Source organism: Scophthalmus maximus, chromosome 17 (genome assembly GCF_022379125.1).
Source record: "Scophthalmus maximus strain ysfricsl-2021 chromosome 17, ASM2237912v1, whole genome shotgun sequence".
NCBI classification, from domain to species: Eukaryota; Metazoa; Chordata; class Actinopteri; order Pleuronectiformes; family Scophthalmidae; genus Scophthalmus; species Scophthalmus maximus.
The window spans coordinates 7,567,344-7,584,542 of record NC_061531.1 but is presented as its reverse complement, the minus strand read 5'-3'; the positions used below and the strand labels follow the sequence as shown (position 1 = coordinate 7,584,542).

The window sequence follows — 17,199 nt, the reverse complement described above, 5'->3', positions numbered from 1 at the left end:
ATATTGCAACACTTTCATTACTGGTGCCCTTTTTAATATTCAAACAAAGTGTCTTGATCAGTGGCTCCACCCACACTGACTGTTGATGAACACATCACATCATAATGTGGTATTGCTTAAATTTGCTTTGCCCTCGGCACTGTAACACAAGCACATGGACAAATCTTTGTTTGGAGGTAAAGTTTCAAGTGATCAAAACTATATCTACATCTGGCTGCTGTTGCACACGTACAAGTGTTTTCTTTGAACTTCATGCTCATTCATATTGCCCCTCTTCCCTTTGTAAGAATTATTTTAATCAAAGTAATATTATGGCTGGCAGCATATAAATGGGATGTAAACGTGTCACATCGGTCTCATTTTTAATCGATAGTGTTTCATTTCTGAGTAAAAACTTGCAACAAAACAATGTCAACACAAGTCTATTGTGCAATTACTGCAGATGAGGAAAAGAAAAGCTAATGTGTGCACCCTGCTCTGGTCTACGTGGCCCTGGAAGGACATGAAAGAGGGGGATAAAAGATGTACTTTTGCGAGAACCTGCAAATCCTTTGCTTCAGGGTCACTTCAACACGGCACGGAAACCAAAAAACAAAACAAACACAACAACGGAGCACACTCGCCCGTGGGAGAGGTTTATAGATTTTTATTTTGAGATTGGCCTCAAAAATAAAGATTCGCAAAAGTACGTCTCTCTTTCCTCCCCTTCCATGTCCCTTCCGGGGCTCCGTGCTGGTCTAACATTCTGTGTTGGCTTCTTTCTTCTTCTTTACAGTGCTGTCATTAATGCAGAAGTTGTGACAGTACCTTCAAATAGACCACTGGACTGTCTGTGTTTCAAATGCACAGTCCTTTGGAACATAAAGTGTTTGATAGAGTCTATGTACAAGCCTTCATTTGGAACATTTTATAGGTAAAAGTTCTGAGTTGGATAGTAGAGAACGTTTTTCTGCTGGAAATGGGACAAAAAGACAGAGAGAAAGTGCATGGGGTGTGTTTGATTTGTTTTAGGGTGCAATCACTGCTAATAATATGACGTAATGTGAAAGTCAACCATGCTTGAATTTGCCTCGGCTAATGTAACGGCTGGTCCATAGAAATGCTCTACATTTGAACTGTGACCTTTCTCTATCGTTTCAAAAAATGTTTTGTTTTCTTTACCAGATATCGCAAACACAGACAAAAGAAACAGGATGTTATTTCTTATTTCTATGGGTCCTTCTCCGCCCTCATGGTCGTCATTTACAGCATTGTTTCTTGTCAACGTGCAGGACTCTGTTGCAGCGGGGGCACGTGTGGTACGCATCCTTGAAGTTTTTCAGGAAAAATGGAATCAGGCAGCAGCACAGGACAAGCCTGAAAAAAAGAACCCACACGCTCACACATTCAGCTTTAGACCTTAATGACACATTTGTTCTTTCGATATTTTTTTTGTACACATTCCTAGGGACTGTAGAAAAATTATTTGCGTGGTTAGGAGACTGAATCTTATATTTCATTTTCTAAAAACCGGGACCCTTCCTATTGTTTATTTTCCTTTTTTAAAATTCACTTCTATAGAGTAATAGAATAGAATAGAATAATATATTTATGTAAAGACTTTCAGCGGCTCATCATTTTGAAAGGCTTGTTACTGTTGTGCCTATGGGTGGCAGCTTTGTAACTGGTAGATATACTTGAGAGCTGCAATATTTTGACCTTATCCTGGATGCTGAATAATTAGAATAATTGTGAATTAGATCCGATCATCTTGTTGAGTAATGCCCGCACAATCAAACCAAACCAAACTCTCTCTGTAAAGAACACATGAAATCACTAATGATTATGAAGATCCACATCAGGCCCTTGCTACTATATCATTTTGTTGGGAAAGTTAAGTCTAGAGAGCCAAAACAACCTTAATGCGCTTTTTACTTTTTACCCCTAGCTATAAAATCTGTGTTTTAACCTAATCATAATTATTAATGTAAGTAGCCATACATTCATCCACTACACTGAGATCTTTTTTTTTTAAACTTTGCACTTGTCCCTTATCTTTCATCATATTCACTTCAGAGGGTCCCTGGAATTATTACACTATCGTTCACATCCATATACTTTTTTTTGCCTACTTTTTGTTCACACTACACGTTCACTGTACTACATATGGAACATATGGACATCTTGTCTGTTCAAAGAACATGGACACTGCTAACTTGCACACTTGGAAAACGTTTGGTGAGATAAGGAGCACATTCACAATATACTTCTTCTCTGGGGTGATCGATCACCCTGACAGATGTCAAGTCTGAACGGGGCCTTACATTTAAGGCACATGTCTCTCTGTCCAACCTTCAAAAGTGATGAGTGGATTTCAAAGCAGCCATAGGCTCTAGAGTACAATATGAACTATGGCAGTTCCTGCATCATTCACTAATGATGTGGCCTCGTCGTCTGCCTGTGCCGGTTGGTCTCTGGTCTGCACATGCACCCAAAGTCTGCCTCACACTCACCCGCAGCAGATGAAGAGTAAGCACATCAGCCACGCGTACGTCCCTGCTTTGTAGCTGACATTGGTCATGACCTGCTGCTGGCAGGAAGTGCAGGTCGTCATGGCGGGACTTCGTTCCAGCGCCGAGTCATAGCTCACATATTTTCTTTTGCCATCTCCAGACTCGGGGCCTGAACCGAGGCCACCCCCTCCACTTGTGTACACTGCAGGAGGGGAGAGTCAAGGAGGATGAGATGGGAGGGAGCAGGAAGGGTGCTGCACAATGTGCTAGAATAAACTGTGGTTGAGGCTTTTGACTAACTAACATCGGCTGTGAGTTTACCTGGAGCGACCTGCGAGACACTCTGGTTTGGGGTGTGAGGGTTGAAAGGTGTGTGCGGACTGTAAACCTTCACTCCACTGCTATGCTGTTCTACTGGCCAAGGATGAAAGAGAAAAAAAGAGGATGGAGCGTTAACGAGCCGTTCTGGCGGTGACGATGATGTGCATGTGTGTGTTTGTGCTCACCTGGTAGGATGTAGGGAGGGAGTTCTTTTCCATCTGCACTCATTGTGCTACAGAGCGACAGAAAGAGATTGTTAGGATGCACGTGCTTCATCAACGGTAAAGACGAAATACATGACTACCCTGTAGGACATGAATAACATTTTTTTTGGTAGCCCACTCTAACAATGCAGTCTGATCCCCTCTCCACCGGCCGAGACAAATGAGATTGCCGTTAGATGGAGCCAGAGTCTGATAAATGGAGATTCAAAAACGAAAAAAACCCGTCTGTCATTCCTCACTGACACACATTGTAGCTGTTGTCCGCCCAGTGTGTATATATATATATACTGCAAAGTGTGGATGTTTCTTGTCATCCACGCCCTGGGGGGAAATGCTGTGGCACGACTATGTCTGGAGGGCGATGGCTGGCATGTGTAAGGTGTTGTCAATCACCCGAAATTAGTTTTTTAGCCTTTATGTTCACAATGAAATGCATTCAAGAGTCACGCTTGCTGAAAGGATGCAGTGATTTATTTTTTTAATTTAAAATATGTAGATTATGATTTATAAGAAATGTCATTATACTAAAATGAAGAAACCCAGCGTCTCTCATTTCTATTTAAAAAACAAAAACTTGACAGAAACTTTAACTTGCCATTTTCCAATTTTGGTCATGCTCCTCCTATAATCACCCCTCATAAAATATAAAATATAAAATATGACTGCAATGTCTCTTATAAAACTGCTTATCTTTTCTACTGCCATTACTCAACAGCTCAGGACGCAGATAAAACAAATGTCTCAATGTGGAACATGGCCTGATGTTGAAACATCGTGCTCTTTTCATGTGACACCAATCCACACCAACAAATTACCAAAACATTTACATGCATTTAAGTGTATGTGCTTTGTGTATAAAGTGCTCATAACGCTAAAAACACATAAACTGACAGACTTTCCTCCTGTCTTTCATTTCATGCATCGGGGTGTAACCATAGTCTGTCACTTGCCATCGCAGTTTGGATTTATAGAAGATGACTTAAATAAAATGCATCATAGTTTCCCTCTCACCTAAACACACACGCACATATTTTGGTGCAGGAATGCGACCGAGCTGCGTGCTCCTCTCAGTGTCACAGACTTGAGGGTGTGTCGACCAAGCTTGCAGGTGATGAGCTCACAGGTTGCAGGAATAGAACCGTGCCTCGCACAAAAATCTGAAATCTGCCCCCTTAGCTTATCTACGGGGGAAAGGAAATCTGACGTCATGTTGTGTGAATGACTGAATATTACAAATGAAAAATGCCTCAGTTAGTCTCAGTATTGCTGTCTGCTAAGTGAGGAGGTCTCTGTGTTGTTGTGTTGGCACGGGAATCCCACGGTATTCTCTCAGATAACTCTGGTTGCTCTTTCACTCAGTGGCTCCTGTCCACTGTGCTTTAAACAGCTGGTGTGACTCTTACTGGAACTTTTGGGCGTGTTGGAATCAGGTTTTATCACGGAAACTTCTGTTGTGTCGCGTGGCTTCAACGTCCGGAATTTCTTTTCTTGAGCAGTATGATTGTCTAATAGATATTTTTTCTTTTTTGTGTGCATTTCAATAAGATTACAAAAAAATATTAGGCACTGCAAGAATGGCTAGAGTAGTCATGGTGCAGTATAAATGTAAAAAAAAATCTAAAATGAAGATTAAATAGAACAAATAGATTTAGTGAATTGGAGAAAAAAAACTACAATTAAGTGTGTTAAAATAATCAAATAAATAGATAGAAGGGAGTTATAATAGATGATTCTGATAAGAAAAAGGTCCAATACCTAATTATTTACTATGCTGATCTTCCTGTCATCAGGCAGGACGTAATCCTGCGGATGAGGCAGGGACTGGGTGCGGCTTCTGAAAAATCCACCTGCCCCGTTGCAGAGACACTTTAAAAGGACAAAGGGGAAAGTTTGTAGCTGCCGATTAAACCAACACCGTCCGTTAGAGAGGACTGAGGCCCATGACCACAGCTCAGACAGCGACCGCTCTCTCCGAAGCTTCATAACTGCAGGCAGGTGCCTGGGAGTGGATCCGTGGAGACTAGACCTACGAACTGATCTGTCGTGTTCAGCGAAACTCACTGCAGGCTGATTTTTCATTGAGACAGTTTCACACCCTGAGACTCAATTGAGTCCTGGGTGTGGCCTCACTGTATGCAGCATCTGCGCCGGTCAAACCTGACTCTGTGAGTTTCTGTGTGAGAGGAAGAAGGAGGGAGCATGCCATCACGAAGTATCTCAATCATCGCCTGACAATTAAAGGGTCATTTAAAATGTGGGAAGTACCCAATTAATTACTTAGTCACTGTGATTTTCAATCTGAGCTGACAACACCAGTCATCGCTTGCACTTTGTTTTTGGGATTAAATCTGGCCGGTCCCTCGGCCTGGATTCAGCCCTGAACTGGTCTCCGAAAATTGGGCTGTGTTCAGTCCGTCTGATTCGGTCCAAATTGAGCCCCCATAAAGTCAGTGACAATTTGATATTTATGGAGACGTCGTTTCAACGACCAGAAGATGGTGGCCTTTTACCTTTTCGATCGAGTCAAGACGTGGTTTAGATGTACAGCAGGCAAAGACGCCTTTTCAATGTCTTTTCAACTAAACTCTTGCTGGGCGGCAAATAATCAGCCAAAACATTCAGAAAACATCCTCAACACAAAAGTGATACAACACAAAAAGGCTTCTTTAGCTGCAGCAAATTCGATTCACAAAGGTACAATTGTGTTAATGACAAAGAGCAATGTGAGATGATATTTTGTCTCTCTCTCTCTCTCGCTCTCTCTCTCTCTCTCTCTCATATATATATATATATATACAGTATATAAACATATATTTTGATTGCCATCAAGACGCAAAACGTCTAAGGTGTGGAGTCCTGCCACCCATTGCTTCTGGCCATACATGAAACTTCATAATGCATTACAGCAGCACTCACCACACATACAGAAAAACATTAGATTAAGTCCATTCTATTTAACTAATCTGTGGTTAGAACTAAGTAGTTTGTAAAAGGATTATTATCTCTACTTCCTTTCCATCGGCAGCATTTGTGTCCCAGATCATCCTCTTTGTGCAGGGTAACTTGCAGTGAATCTTTTTTCTGTCATCAAAACATTTTTTGAAGTAATCTCGGAAATTATCGTCATAAGTTTTATGTAAATTTCTTCCAAACCCAAGAACCTGAATAGTTGCTCCTGCAGTGTGAAACAAAATCCCGTCTCCTTACATCGAATGTTTTGCCTGAAGGCCTTACCCTGGCGAGTGGTTGCTGTCAGAATGCAGAGATGTGTGTTCGCTGCTGCTGCTGCTGATGTAGACTCCAAACAGGTTCTAGCTGAGATATCCAGCTGCAGCACCTGTACCTCTGCAGGCCTCTCCCTCAACACACCCACCGCCCCGCCCTCACCGAGAAGGACAGATGGAATGACTCACTCTGTGGTTTAGGTGTAGCTTTCAAACACTGTACTGGTCTTCTTCTTCTTCCTTTGACTCGTTCTTTGTTTCGACTGAGATTACTGAGGGAGTGGGTGTGTGTCTGTGTGACCTGAGGTGATTATCCTTTTCTTTTTGATGTGTCCTGGAATGTGACTGCAGGCCATTGACATTGTGAGCAACATAAATGTACACGTTAACACACCCCCTTCAAATCTAAGCCTTCCTCCAAAATATGGCAAGAATTAAGCTTTGTTCTCAAGGATAGTTGTGATATCTGAACTTGGACCTTGATGTGACATCATAAACTCCTCATCTCAAACCAATTTTTCAATGTTGAACCAACTTTGGGACAATGCTGGGATATCAGTTATTATCTGGTCGAAAAATGATGTTGAATATTGACACGATGCATAAAGAAAATATATGTAAGATAGTATTTTGTTTCTTTTCCATGGTGGAGAACAGTTTTATCAAACACATACACAGGAGGAAGTAAGAATACAAACACGAGAAGACTTCTCAGCAGCTGTGCATTATATGTTATCTACGATAACTTCTGTCCTTAAACATCTGATTATGCAAAGTAAATGTATCTTTCGTGTTCCGACTCATTGGCGCATGACAACTTAAAGCAAAAGTTTGACATTTTGGAAAATATGTATATGATTGCTCCATCTCTTGTCGAGTGATTGATAAGAAGATTGGAACCTCTTTTTATTTTTTTCATCTGTCTGTTAAATATAAGGCGACAGCCAACACCCTGTCAGTTTAGCTGATGGACTGGAAACACGGGGAGACAGCTAGCCTGGCACAGAGGACACAAAACCTGCCCCAACACATCTGAAGCTCACAAATCAATTGTTGTATCATGCTGCTTTTAATTTTGAGTTTTTGCCCAGTCGGAGCAAGTCTCATATAAAACAATTCCTTCAGTATTTGAGCTACGCTAAGCCTACGGAAATGACTGTGTCGACATGAGAGTGGTGTTAATCCTTCTGATTCACAGTAGGTCAACTGTCCACCAGTAGGCAAATGAGAGAAAGTCCCACAGTGTCAAAAATATTCCTTTAAGGCTGGTAATGCAAACGAACATACATGTCAAACATGCTTCCCTGGCTGCAAGGAGGTGGTGCAGGGCGGAATGTTGAAGAGTCTGGCAATACAAATGGCAGACAACGTAGTGACTGATGCCAAATGTGCTGCTTTTTTTTGTGTTGCCACTTGGTTGTATTTTGCCTGCATGAGCATGGCACACTTTATTCCATTTGCAATATACAAACCTGCCTGACACGTTTGCATTGAATTTTCGTTCAAGAGCCGCCTGGGAAGGTTTGGTTCACTCAGCTGGGCAAGGCCAGTTCGACCACATTTTTCTACCCCTGGCCACTGGATCACAGAGAAGCGCCGGGGGTTGACTGCCTTGCCTACTGTAAGCACACCTTACACGGAGCATGTTGAGGGAAGCTGGAAAATGACTCCATAACTTCCATCAGTGACCTGCCAACCTGAGGCTCATTTCTAAAAGGCCATTCTCGTCAATCCTGCTCCATACCAAAGTGTTCATCTCTTTAAAATAAGTCAGTCTGTATGGAAGGAATGCAATGGTACGTCCATGAAAACAAGAGTGAACCGTGATCTCGAGCCGACATACTACACATTAGTCAGAGGACGTACATATGGTGGGGTGTTGCCCCTGCACATGATGCCTGCTGGGTGAGGTGTTGATGGTGTGTGTGTGTGTGTGTGTGTCTGAGTGAGTGAGTGAGTGTGTTTCGATGGGCCTGATGAACAACATTCCAGAGAATAGACCAATCCCAACAGAGTTTTATATAACCCGTAAAAAGTCTGAGGTGCTTGGGTGTGTGTGTGTGTGTGTGTGTTTATTATTAATGCTAATCCATATTAATGCAGTTTTCACACCCAATTATTTGCAATAATGACAGATGAAAATATACAATTATAACAAAGTAATACTACTGAGCTCTATCCCTCTACAGACACAGAGACCAGAGGTAAAATTAAATGTTAGAAGTAATACATATAATTGTATCAATGTTAAAGACTAGAATTTTACAACAAAGCTCTATTTGAAAAAAAGAAAGTGTGGAGAATTTACAACGCTTAGATGCTGTGCCACTGATACCCAGCTTTATTTACCCACAAATCAAGATGAAACTAATCAGGTAAAAAAAATTCTTTTGACCAGGACATGACCTTTGACTCACACACAAGTCTCTGGAACAACCTTTTTTCACCTGTGCAATATAAAGGAATCTAGAAACATCCTATCTCAAAAGGATTCTGACAAATTAGTCTAGTAACTCGTAACAGGTTTTTTGGACACTGATATCGTTACCAAAAAAAACAATAAATAAAACTGCAAAGGAAAACCAAAGAACACAGTGTCAAAGCATGGAAATAAATGAATCAAGGACCAATGCCAGAGCAGTTGAACAGTGCTAAGTTTAAACTGAAAGCATGAAGACATACTAATGAGTTTAACAGATAATATCAGTATGAGATTCAATGATTTACTGTATGTTGTAATGTATCACCTCCTGAATAATTGTAAAAGGGAGGTTAGGTTGGTCTTCAGTCAGGGTAAGGAAGGAGCTGGCTAAAATCAGAACTATAAAATCTATGATGTGTCTGTATTCAACAAATGATGGTGTTGTCTGTTTATCTATAAACAATATATTTATTAGTAATTGTTTATATCTTTTTCACTGATTGTATAATTTAAAGTCATTATTGCTTTTAAGGTGTTTTATTTTAATCAGTGCATTTTTGTTTGAGTAAGATAAGATATTTAATTTATGTATCTAGTGAGGCATTTCAAAAGACACTAACAATACTGACAAACAAATCATATTCCAATTCATATTTAATGAATTACTACTTATACCCCGACACTGCTCTGGTTTTCTTACTAAAATAAAAATAACAACTTCCAATAAGTCACAAGAACATTCGGGCACATAATCAATCGATATTTTATGTTAGTGTAACACAAACTACACACATGGTGTGACAGTTTTTGAACAATATATTGTCTCAGATATGATTTCTTCGATTGTTTTTTTTACGTTATTGAAGATAAACTTCATCTTATGCGGTATTCTGTACTGTATCCACTGTACTGGGTATCTATAAAACTAGGATATGTATTGGCAGCAATACAGCTCCCACAAGGCTTTGACATCCCGTCTACATTATGAGTTGTCTCTGTATTTCATGGCAAAATATCTGACATTTAAATGTACAAGTTCAGTGAAGCGTTATATGCAACTAAACCAATAATTTTATTGAGAAATAGACTACCAGACATCAAATAGAGTCAGTAATGCACTGGCGAACTCATTTTTTTTTCATTTTCATACAAAAGTTTTCTGTGTTCCAAGGCATTGCAGAGGCTACATTTCATTGTATGTACTTTATAAGAGCACAAACCTGAACTTAAGAGTCATCCTCTATTAAAGCTGTTTTTCTTTCATGCCGGTCATCAATGAACACATTACTAAAGAGCCACACCTTGTGGCTGAAGGCGGAAGACCAAAGAACAGGGCCCCAACCCTCCAGTTTATCTTATCTGAGGACGAGAAACACCGCCAACGTTTTTTAAAATCATTTCTCAAAACTTTTTCCAAAACGCTTTTACTTGATTGTTATTACCTACAACTTTTATGTAGCTTTTGTCCTTTCCGTTCATATGTTTTGATTCTATTTTTGTCGAGATTTACAAATTCATTGGATCCACTGAGCCTTTAATACAAAAGAAACTGTTCCAGATTGAGTGGCAAATGGCAGCTCTCCCCAAAGAACCTACAGCAAATCGTACCCACAGGATCATGTACTGTACATTTCTCTGTCAAAAAAGGATTCAACATTGATTATATCAGCCTCATTTAATTAGTATAAACATACATTTACATTTAACAATGGTATTATTGTAACAAGATCATTACTTGGATGTAAAAACATTACCCTGCTTCTAGACATAATGGTAACAGTTAGTCTGCTGGGCTCAGCCGCAGTGGCCTTTGACCTTTTCTCAGAGGGTTTTACACTTTGTGAAACTTGCACCCTCTATAGGCTTATTGTTGATTGTTACATTTTAATTGGGAAAACAAATATCCCTCCCAGTAGTCCTGCTTTAGAGCTATACATAGTTTGAATCAGAATTTTTTTAATCAAAGAAATCTGTGAGCTTCAGGTGGGCTGTACAGTAGAATGACTCCGTCTGATGGTGAACGTACGGCCGGTCCTGAAGTAATTCTCTATTTCCTCCAGTGAGCGGCTGCGAGTCTCTGGGATGCACACAGCGTTGAACAGCAGGCAGATGACACACACCACCGTGAAGCACAGGTACGGCACATATAGGCCATAACTGTCCACCAGGTGTGTGAAGGCATGTGTGAGCATGAAGGCTGTCAACCAGCTGATAGTGACACACAGACCCGAAGCCACGCCCCGGGCAACGAGCGGCAACACCTCTGACATCAGCAACCACGTGATTGGGCCCCATCCCAAAGCATATCCTAGGAGACGGCGTGATGACAAAGTCAAAGGTAAAATCACACCTTGCTTTGTTTTGAGAGGCTCATCTCTCGAAACAAAGATCGAACTTAAATAAAATAAATGTCATTTGAAAAAAAGGTATCAAAAGGATTTGTAGTTCTGGTTTCCGACGGGTGACACAAGTTGGTAAGTAGCGAGTACCACATAAGCACACTGCTGCGCTTTAATGTGTCCCGAATGAAGTAAGGTGTGACAACATAATTTAAACCAATACAACCACCATACAACACAGGGTTGTATGAGTTAGAGGAGGAGTGTAATTATCAGTGGTTAATCATCCTTTAAATATAACAAAATGTCCTGACATAACAGTTCATAAATTGTTGGAACATCACAAAAGGTAAATTACAGCAAATAGCAGATGCTTTGTTGAATACAGGGACACATGCCTGACACGTCAATCTCCACCCAACGAAACCAATGTGCAGAGGGAGCTTAAATGGATTGGTGGTTGGGCTTAGGAAAAGTTAACCAAAGTCAGCTTAGTTTGGTGGCTTAACACGCTAACCTTTGGTGATTAGTTGTAATCATGAAGTACAGCTGAGTTCGACGAAAATGTAATTTGTTTTGTTGGTCAAAAATAAATTTAGCATTTTGGCCTATTGATGACACCATAGATGAAATGTCAGGGGAGCACATTACAATCCGTCGGAGCTTTAAAAAGCTGTACCTGATTTGATAGCAATACATGCAACAGTTTTTGGACTGGCATGTCAACCTAATGGCAGAGATAGAGTAAGAGTCGGGGGTTCAAGTCAGACCTTGTGGGGAACATGAATCTCACATGTTCCGCATATGAAATTTCATGCCAATCCATCTAGAGATATTTCAAATCAGGATTGACTGGTTTCATGGCTAATACAACAAAGGTGTGATTTTTGGAGACTTGGAAAAAAGTTGATTTTAGTACTCACCAAATATAAACACCATGGTGCTAATTAGTGGAAGGATGCCTGCTGAACCTTGGTGGCTGGCCTCCAAAACATCTGCGATGTCATGGTGGGTGCTGTTGCCCAAACCCAAAGAAAAAGTTGGAGGAGTGGGGAGTGGAGGGCAAGGTGTGGTGTGGGAGATAATGGTCAGAGTCAGAGAGGACAGGAACATCAGCATGCTTGATGTGTACAGCAGGGCTTTGCGTCCGGCCTTGTCCATCAAAAATGCTGCCGTGACAACAGAAAAGAGGCGGACCACACCCACCAAAGCAGCGTCCCAACTGACAAACACAAAATGAGCGCAGGTCAGTATTTGATAGATCGTAACGTAAATACAGAGAAATAGGATCATATGTCCTACCTGGGCGGCAGGGAGACTTTGCTCTGGATAAAGATGGACTCCAGGTAGACCAGAATCGGCGTGATTCCCGTCATCTGCTGCAGGAAACGCATCACCACTGAGATGAGGATTGGCCGGTAGTAGACGGGCGTGCCAAGCTGGGACAATGTGACTCTACCCTGTGTGCTGATGCTGCGCTGCATAGGCAGAAACATAAAACACAAGCATAGATGCTGCACTTACTATCTGTTTTAAAACTCCAGCGTGTTGACCACTGAGGTCAATGTGTGAGAGCGTGATCATGTGATCACCTCCAAATCTCATCACTCCCATCCTTGAAACATCAGTGCACTTATTCAGTTGATCTCTTTTACCCACTTCTCTGTCTCCTTTAGCATTTTCAAAACACATGCCGGGCTCTTACTTGTATGGCACTGAGCTCGATGTGTGTGTCGTAGTGACTTCCCCTCAGCCAGCGGAGGACTTTCGCAGCCTTTTCCTCTCGGCCCAAGGAGAGCAGCCTCCTGGGAGAGGAGGGCATGAACACCAGCAACACGACCATCAGCACAGCTGGTATCTCCCCGGCAACTGCCAGCCACCGCCACGGTACCACCAGACCTGTACATCACATAATAATGTTGTCCACATTGAGCCATTCATCAACTCATAACCCAAAAAGATAGTATATATGATGAGAGTAGATTAAAAGTGTTTCTGTTTCTTTCTTACTCAGAGCATAGAGAGCTAGGGTCCCAAACACAGCAGTGATTTGGGGGCAGGAGCCCAGAACTCCTCTCACTCCTTTGTGGGAGATTTCTGAGATGTAAACCTGCGACATAAACACACAAAAGACACACGCACACACACACACACCACACACACACACACACACACACACACACACACACACACACACACACACACACACACATACACACACATATTGTAACATTCGCACAAATTCAGGCAGGAGGCAACGAGGGTAAATCACCGATAAAGTACATGAGCAACTTTACACATGACCTACAGGAATGGATGCTGCAGTCATCCCACCGGCAACACCAGTAAGGAAACGGCCCACATGGAGCATCCACAAGTTCACTGCTCCTCCCATCAGCAGGTATCTAAGACACAAATACAGATGTGATTAACAATAGAACGTGAGGAATAAGTTACACATATGCTGATATACTCACACATCATACCTTCACGGACAGTGATGTGTTTTTTACTGCTGTGTTTGTGCGCACTAAAGGATATCTCCATTTCTGTTTTGGACATGCAGAATACACTGTGCAGTTCACCTAGGTTTCTTTTTACTTCATAAGGTAGCCTATATTAATATAAAGCATTACTGTAATTACGGGGGGAAAATTCAATGTCACAAAGTTACTGGTTAAAGACAAACTTCTATTTTTCAGCGATTGAAGACTTTATGCTACACACACAACCAGTCAAAGATAGATACAATATCTACATAGTTATACCAAAACCAGAATGTATTCCTTACAATAGAGATGCTGTCCATGGTTCTCTGCTGCCACCCTCAGGAATAATACAGTTACAGCAGGCAAACTGGCTCACCAGTGAACAGCCTTTAAACCTATTAAATAGCTGATATAACTACACTCTACTTCCCCCAATTGGACATACAATAGTATATATAAATGTCTAGCTGAAAACAATACAAATACAATACACGTTTCACTGGCCGTGAAACCTAAAGGGTGGGGTTCATCAACAAACCGCCTGGTGGCATTTAAAAAAATAGAAGTCTGTTGGTGATACACATGGTTAAAAAACAGCTGATTGTGATTAGAACGGCGTTAGGGATTGAGACAAAATGTGCGACCTGTGACCTCATGTTAACATATGTTCATTTCTGTTGTGTAAAGGGCGAACCACCTGCATTTCATGACAACAGAAACTGGTGAAAGACACATAATGGGCACGTGTAAGAGGAAATGAGATTGTCACTACATTGCGGTCAAAATCTTTAGAATAAATATATAATAATAAACTTTGGTGACAGGTTTTACTCAAAATAGCTCTAACAAACTTAAAGTTCCAGTGTGTAATTTTTGTAATTTTCTGGCAGCATCTGGTGGTAAAGATGCAAACTGCAACCAACTGAGCAACCGACAGGGGACACTTTATGGTGGCGCACCGCTGATTTCATTTCTGGCAGAGCTGAAAATTCAATGCAAATGCAACGTTTTCTGGAACATTTTGACGTAGCAAACATGCCGACTTACACGGAGGTCGGGTTCCCCTCATGTTACTATATTGAACTCATTCAAAGTTGCCGAAAAAACCTTGATTATTTGTTTCAGGTGGTTATACATATATGAACACATGGACAATATGTTCAATTTCTGTGAATAAGTTCTTCTTAATATTACACTCTATAGATTTAATCTGCCTAGAGATCTATTCAGTACTTAAAAATGCCTTTGTGGTTTTAATTTAGGCTCAACAGTAACTTTTACTGTACTATATTTTTACCATCAAATATATTGCGGTAAAAGTATAAAGTAATATTAAATAAATTAAAATGAGTTACATCACACAGCTATCAGAGCACAGTCTGATGCAAATACTGTCCCTGAGACTCACCCAATAGTCGACGGCACCGCTGACATCATGATGCTCAGCTTCCGTCCAATCATGTCGTTGAGCAGCATGGCCCCCAGTCCGCCGGCCGCTGCTCCCAGTGTGTAGATGGAGCCGAACCAGGCAGCCTGCTCTGTGTCCATCCTGAGTCTGGGGTCGGCATCTGGGCTCTTGAGCTTTGGCAGGACGGGGGACGAGAAGACCATGGAGTAACCGAAGCTGAAGTTCCCCAGGACAGCCGAGAAAACAGCCAGGAAGAGTTTGGAGTTATGGATCTGGGATGAAGAGACATGGAGAAGCTAGAATTTTGAACGCTGCATAAATATTAGAAGTGTCTGTCTGTGTGTGTGGGTGGGTGGGGGTTATTCATTTGAATAAGTAGTAGTACAGAGTATTGCCAAACACTTAAGATAAAGAAAAAGGGAGAACTCTAAACAATTTTATACTAAACAAAAGTTAAACTTCATTAATCCGCATTCATGTTAGTAATGCTAAACCACTGGCTGTACTGTAAACCAATAAACATAACATGTAGTATTAACCTCCTAAATGTGAGGATCCTGGTTATATGTGGTTCTGAGTGTGCTGTCGACAGCAGGATCTATTTGGAGGGGTTGCTGTTTGTCAGTGGTGAGGGAAGGACATCTGTGTAGCTCTGTGCACGTGATCACACACTGACTTTTTCCTGAGTTAAGCCAAATTTTAATTTTCCAGTTTTCTTCTCAGTTTTTGATTTAAATGTGTGTCTTGGTTGCATTGTGTGGATACATCTAGGTTGCCAAACAGTTGTTATTGACTATCAGTTGTCACTGATTGTTACCATGGAAACATGGTTCTTAGTTCTGAGTAAGCGTACTTGACACTGTCTAACATATGTACATGATTAATCACAGAGCAAAACTAAAACTTGCCTAACATCATCATTTTGTGAAACCGACACTTGGTCATGCTTCTTACAACACTGTAACCCATGAAAACAATAGATTGTGGATTTATCTTCGTTTTCTCATCCTGTATTGAATCAATCAATCAATCACAGACAGAATTGACAAGCAATTGTTAGGATTATCTTAAAGAGATTACAGTTAGCAAAATGTTTCCAACCTTGGATTCAGATGCTGTTAATCTTCTCTTCAGTAGTGGTGCCTCTTCGTTCATGTCTGCAGACATGATCACAGCAGCCGTAATCAAAGGTGTCTGATGTATGTAATCTTTTTAACGTACGCACTGTTTGTAATCCTCAAAAAAATGAAATTTTCCTAAAATCATATAATAATAATTAAATAAAAATTGTTTTGAGATGGCCAACATGGCCAGATGAAAATAAATCAAAGTCTATCCTGTTCCAATGAAGCTTCCAGTAAACAGGAGGAAGAGTGAAAGCAAACCGTTCAAGGACAGTTTTGTTTTGAGCAGTCGTATTCCACCCTGGTCCCGTTCTGAACTTGATCTTCCTGTGGACAAAGTGCCGTTCAGGGTTTTACAGAAGTGCTCACAATGAAAATGAAACTGGAAACTGTGTTAACACTGGAATTTCACAAATGACACTGAATTGGAATTCATGGTGTGAATTATTGGATATAATTCTAGCATTTGCCCTTTTTTTTCCTTAAATGAAAATAATTATTTAACCTGTTCCATGTAACATTGAAATATAGTGTCTTTTCTCTTGAAATAATTTGAAAATAATATTTATTTTCTTTTGCGTCTGTGTTTATTGTCTTTTAAATGTAATCTTAATGACTTAACTTTTTAAATTTTATTTCATTCCTCTGTAAAGCACTTTGAATCGACTTGTGCCTTCAGTATTGACTTTTCAAAATGCCAGTGTTGATGAAACCACGGTGTTGCAACCCAGCCATGGACAGAAAGCAGAAGAGGGATTAACAGCATGATTCCTGGATTGGGCCATTCAAAGGGGGAACAGGCTGCTTCTCCCTCAGCCCACGCATCATGAGATCCAATGCTACGTTACAGCAAGACACAAGTGATAACATGTACAACATCACCTGTGTCACAATTAATCAATTGGGGGAAATGCATCTTATTCGGGAGGTCAAAGGGGTGACAGAAGGGACATGTGTGCCCAGAGCTCGACATGGAGGATATAAAGGAGGTCCAAGGGGAGGTGAAGCAGGTGTCATGTGAATGTTTAGAGCACTGTGTCTGATAAAGTTAAGGAGGAGGGTTCAAAAGATGAATCATTTAACTATTTTCTATGATAATCTAATAATTGTGAACTGTTTCTGGTTAGTCTAAGTCTCATTTATCCCAGTCTTAGGA

At 40.8% G+C, this 17,199-nt stretch overlaps 2 protein-coding genes across 8 annotated transcripts; both read right to left on the bottom strand.

Moving 5' to 3' along the window:
• Positions 1-631: 631 nt before the first annotated feature.
• si:ch211-157c3.4 (Lipopolysaccharide-induced tumor necrosis factor-alpha factor homolog-like) lies at positions 632-6,432 on the bottom strand. 7 transcript variants are annotated; one of them, XM_035614400.2, is made up of 6 exons: positions 6,272-6,432; positions 4,793-4,903; positions 2,999-3,045; positions 2,814-2,906; positions 2,493-2,694; positions 632-1,356 (listed from the first exon to the last, which is right to left on the bottom strand). In XM_035614400.2, exons 3-6 carry the CDS (start codon positions 3,039-3,041, stop codon positions 1,239-1,241), a joined length of 456 nt encoding a protein of 151 aa, XP_035470293.1. In that variant the 5' UTR covers positions 3,042-3,045; positions 4,793-4,903; positions 6,272-6,432; the 3' UTR covers positions 632-1,238. The 7 variants fall into 7 exon arrangements, with proteins under 7 accessions (XP_035470293.1, XP_035470292.1, XP_035470295.1 ...); XM_035614399.2 differs by lacking the exon at positions 4,793-4,903 and adding an exon at positions 4,049-4,218 and having other exon boundaries at positions 6,272-6,431; XM_035614402.2 differs by lacking the exon at positions 4,793-4,903 and adding an exon at positions 4,049-4,218 and having other exon boundaries at positions 2,814-2,903; positions 6,272-6,421.
• Positions 6,433-10,339: 3,907 nt separating this feature from the next.
• On the bottom strand, positions 10,340-16,378 carry slc2a6 (solute carrier family 2 member 6). The gene is made up of 8 exons (XM_035616098.2): positions 16,021-16,378; positions 14,920-15,191; positions 13,331-13,427; positions 13,033-13,132; positions 12,728-12,921; positions 12,325-12,500; positions 11,946-12,244; positions 10,340-10,991 (listed from the first exon to the last, which is right to left on the bottom strand). The coding sequence occupies exons 1-8, from the start codon at positions 16,084-16,086 to the stop codon at positions 10,663-10,665; spliced, it is 1,533 nt and encodes a 510-aa protein (XP_035471991.1). The 5' UTR covers positions 16,087-16,378; the 3' UTR covers positions 10,340-10,662.
• Between the last annotated feature and the right edge of the window lie 821 nt (positions 16,379-17,199).

Bases quoted from the DNA above. Each gene is read 5' to 3' on its own strand.
- si:ch211-157c3.4 (XM_035614400.2), bottom strand. From the start codon at position 3,041: ATGAGTGCAGATGGAAAAGAACTCCCTCCCTACATCCTACCAG. The intron at 2,907-2,998 runs GTGAGCACAAAC...ATCCTTGGCCAG, and splicing joins CCCTCCCTACATCCTACCAG to TAGAACAGCATAGCAGTGGA. The intron at 1,357-2,492 runs GTGAGTGTGAGG...TCTTTTTTTCAG, and splicing joins TTACTCTTCATCTGCTGCGG to GCTTGTCCTGTGCTGCTGCC.
- slc2a6 (XM_035616098.2), bottom strand. From the start codon at position 16,086: ATGTCTGCAGACATGAACGAAGAGGCACCACTACTGAAGAGAAGATTA. The intron at 13,428-14,919 runs GTGAGTCTCAGG...TTTGTGTCTTAG, and splicing joins GCGGTGCCGTCGACTATTGG to ATACCTGCTGATGGGAGGAG. The intron at 13,133-13,330 runs GTAGGTCATGTG...TTTATGTCGCAG, and splicing joins TGACTGCAGCATCCATTCCT to GTTTACATCTCAGAAATCTC.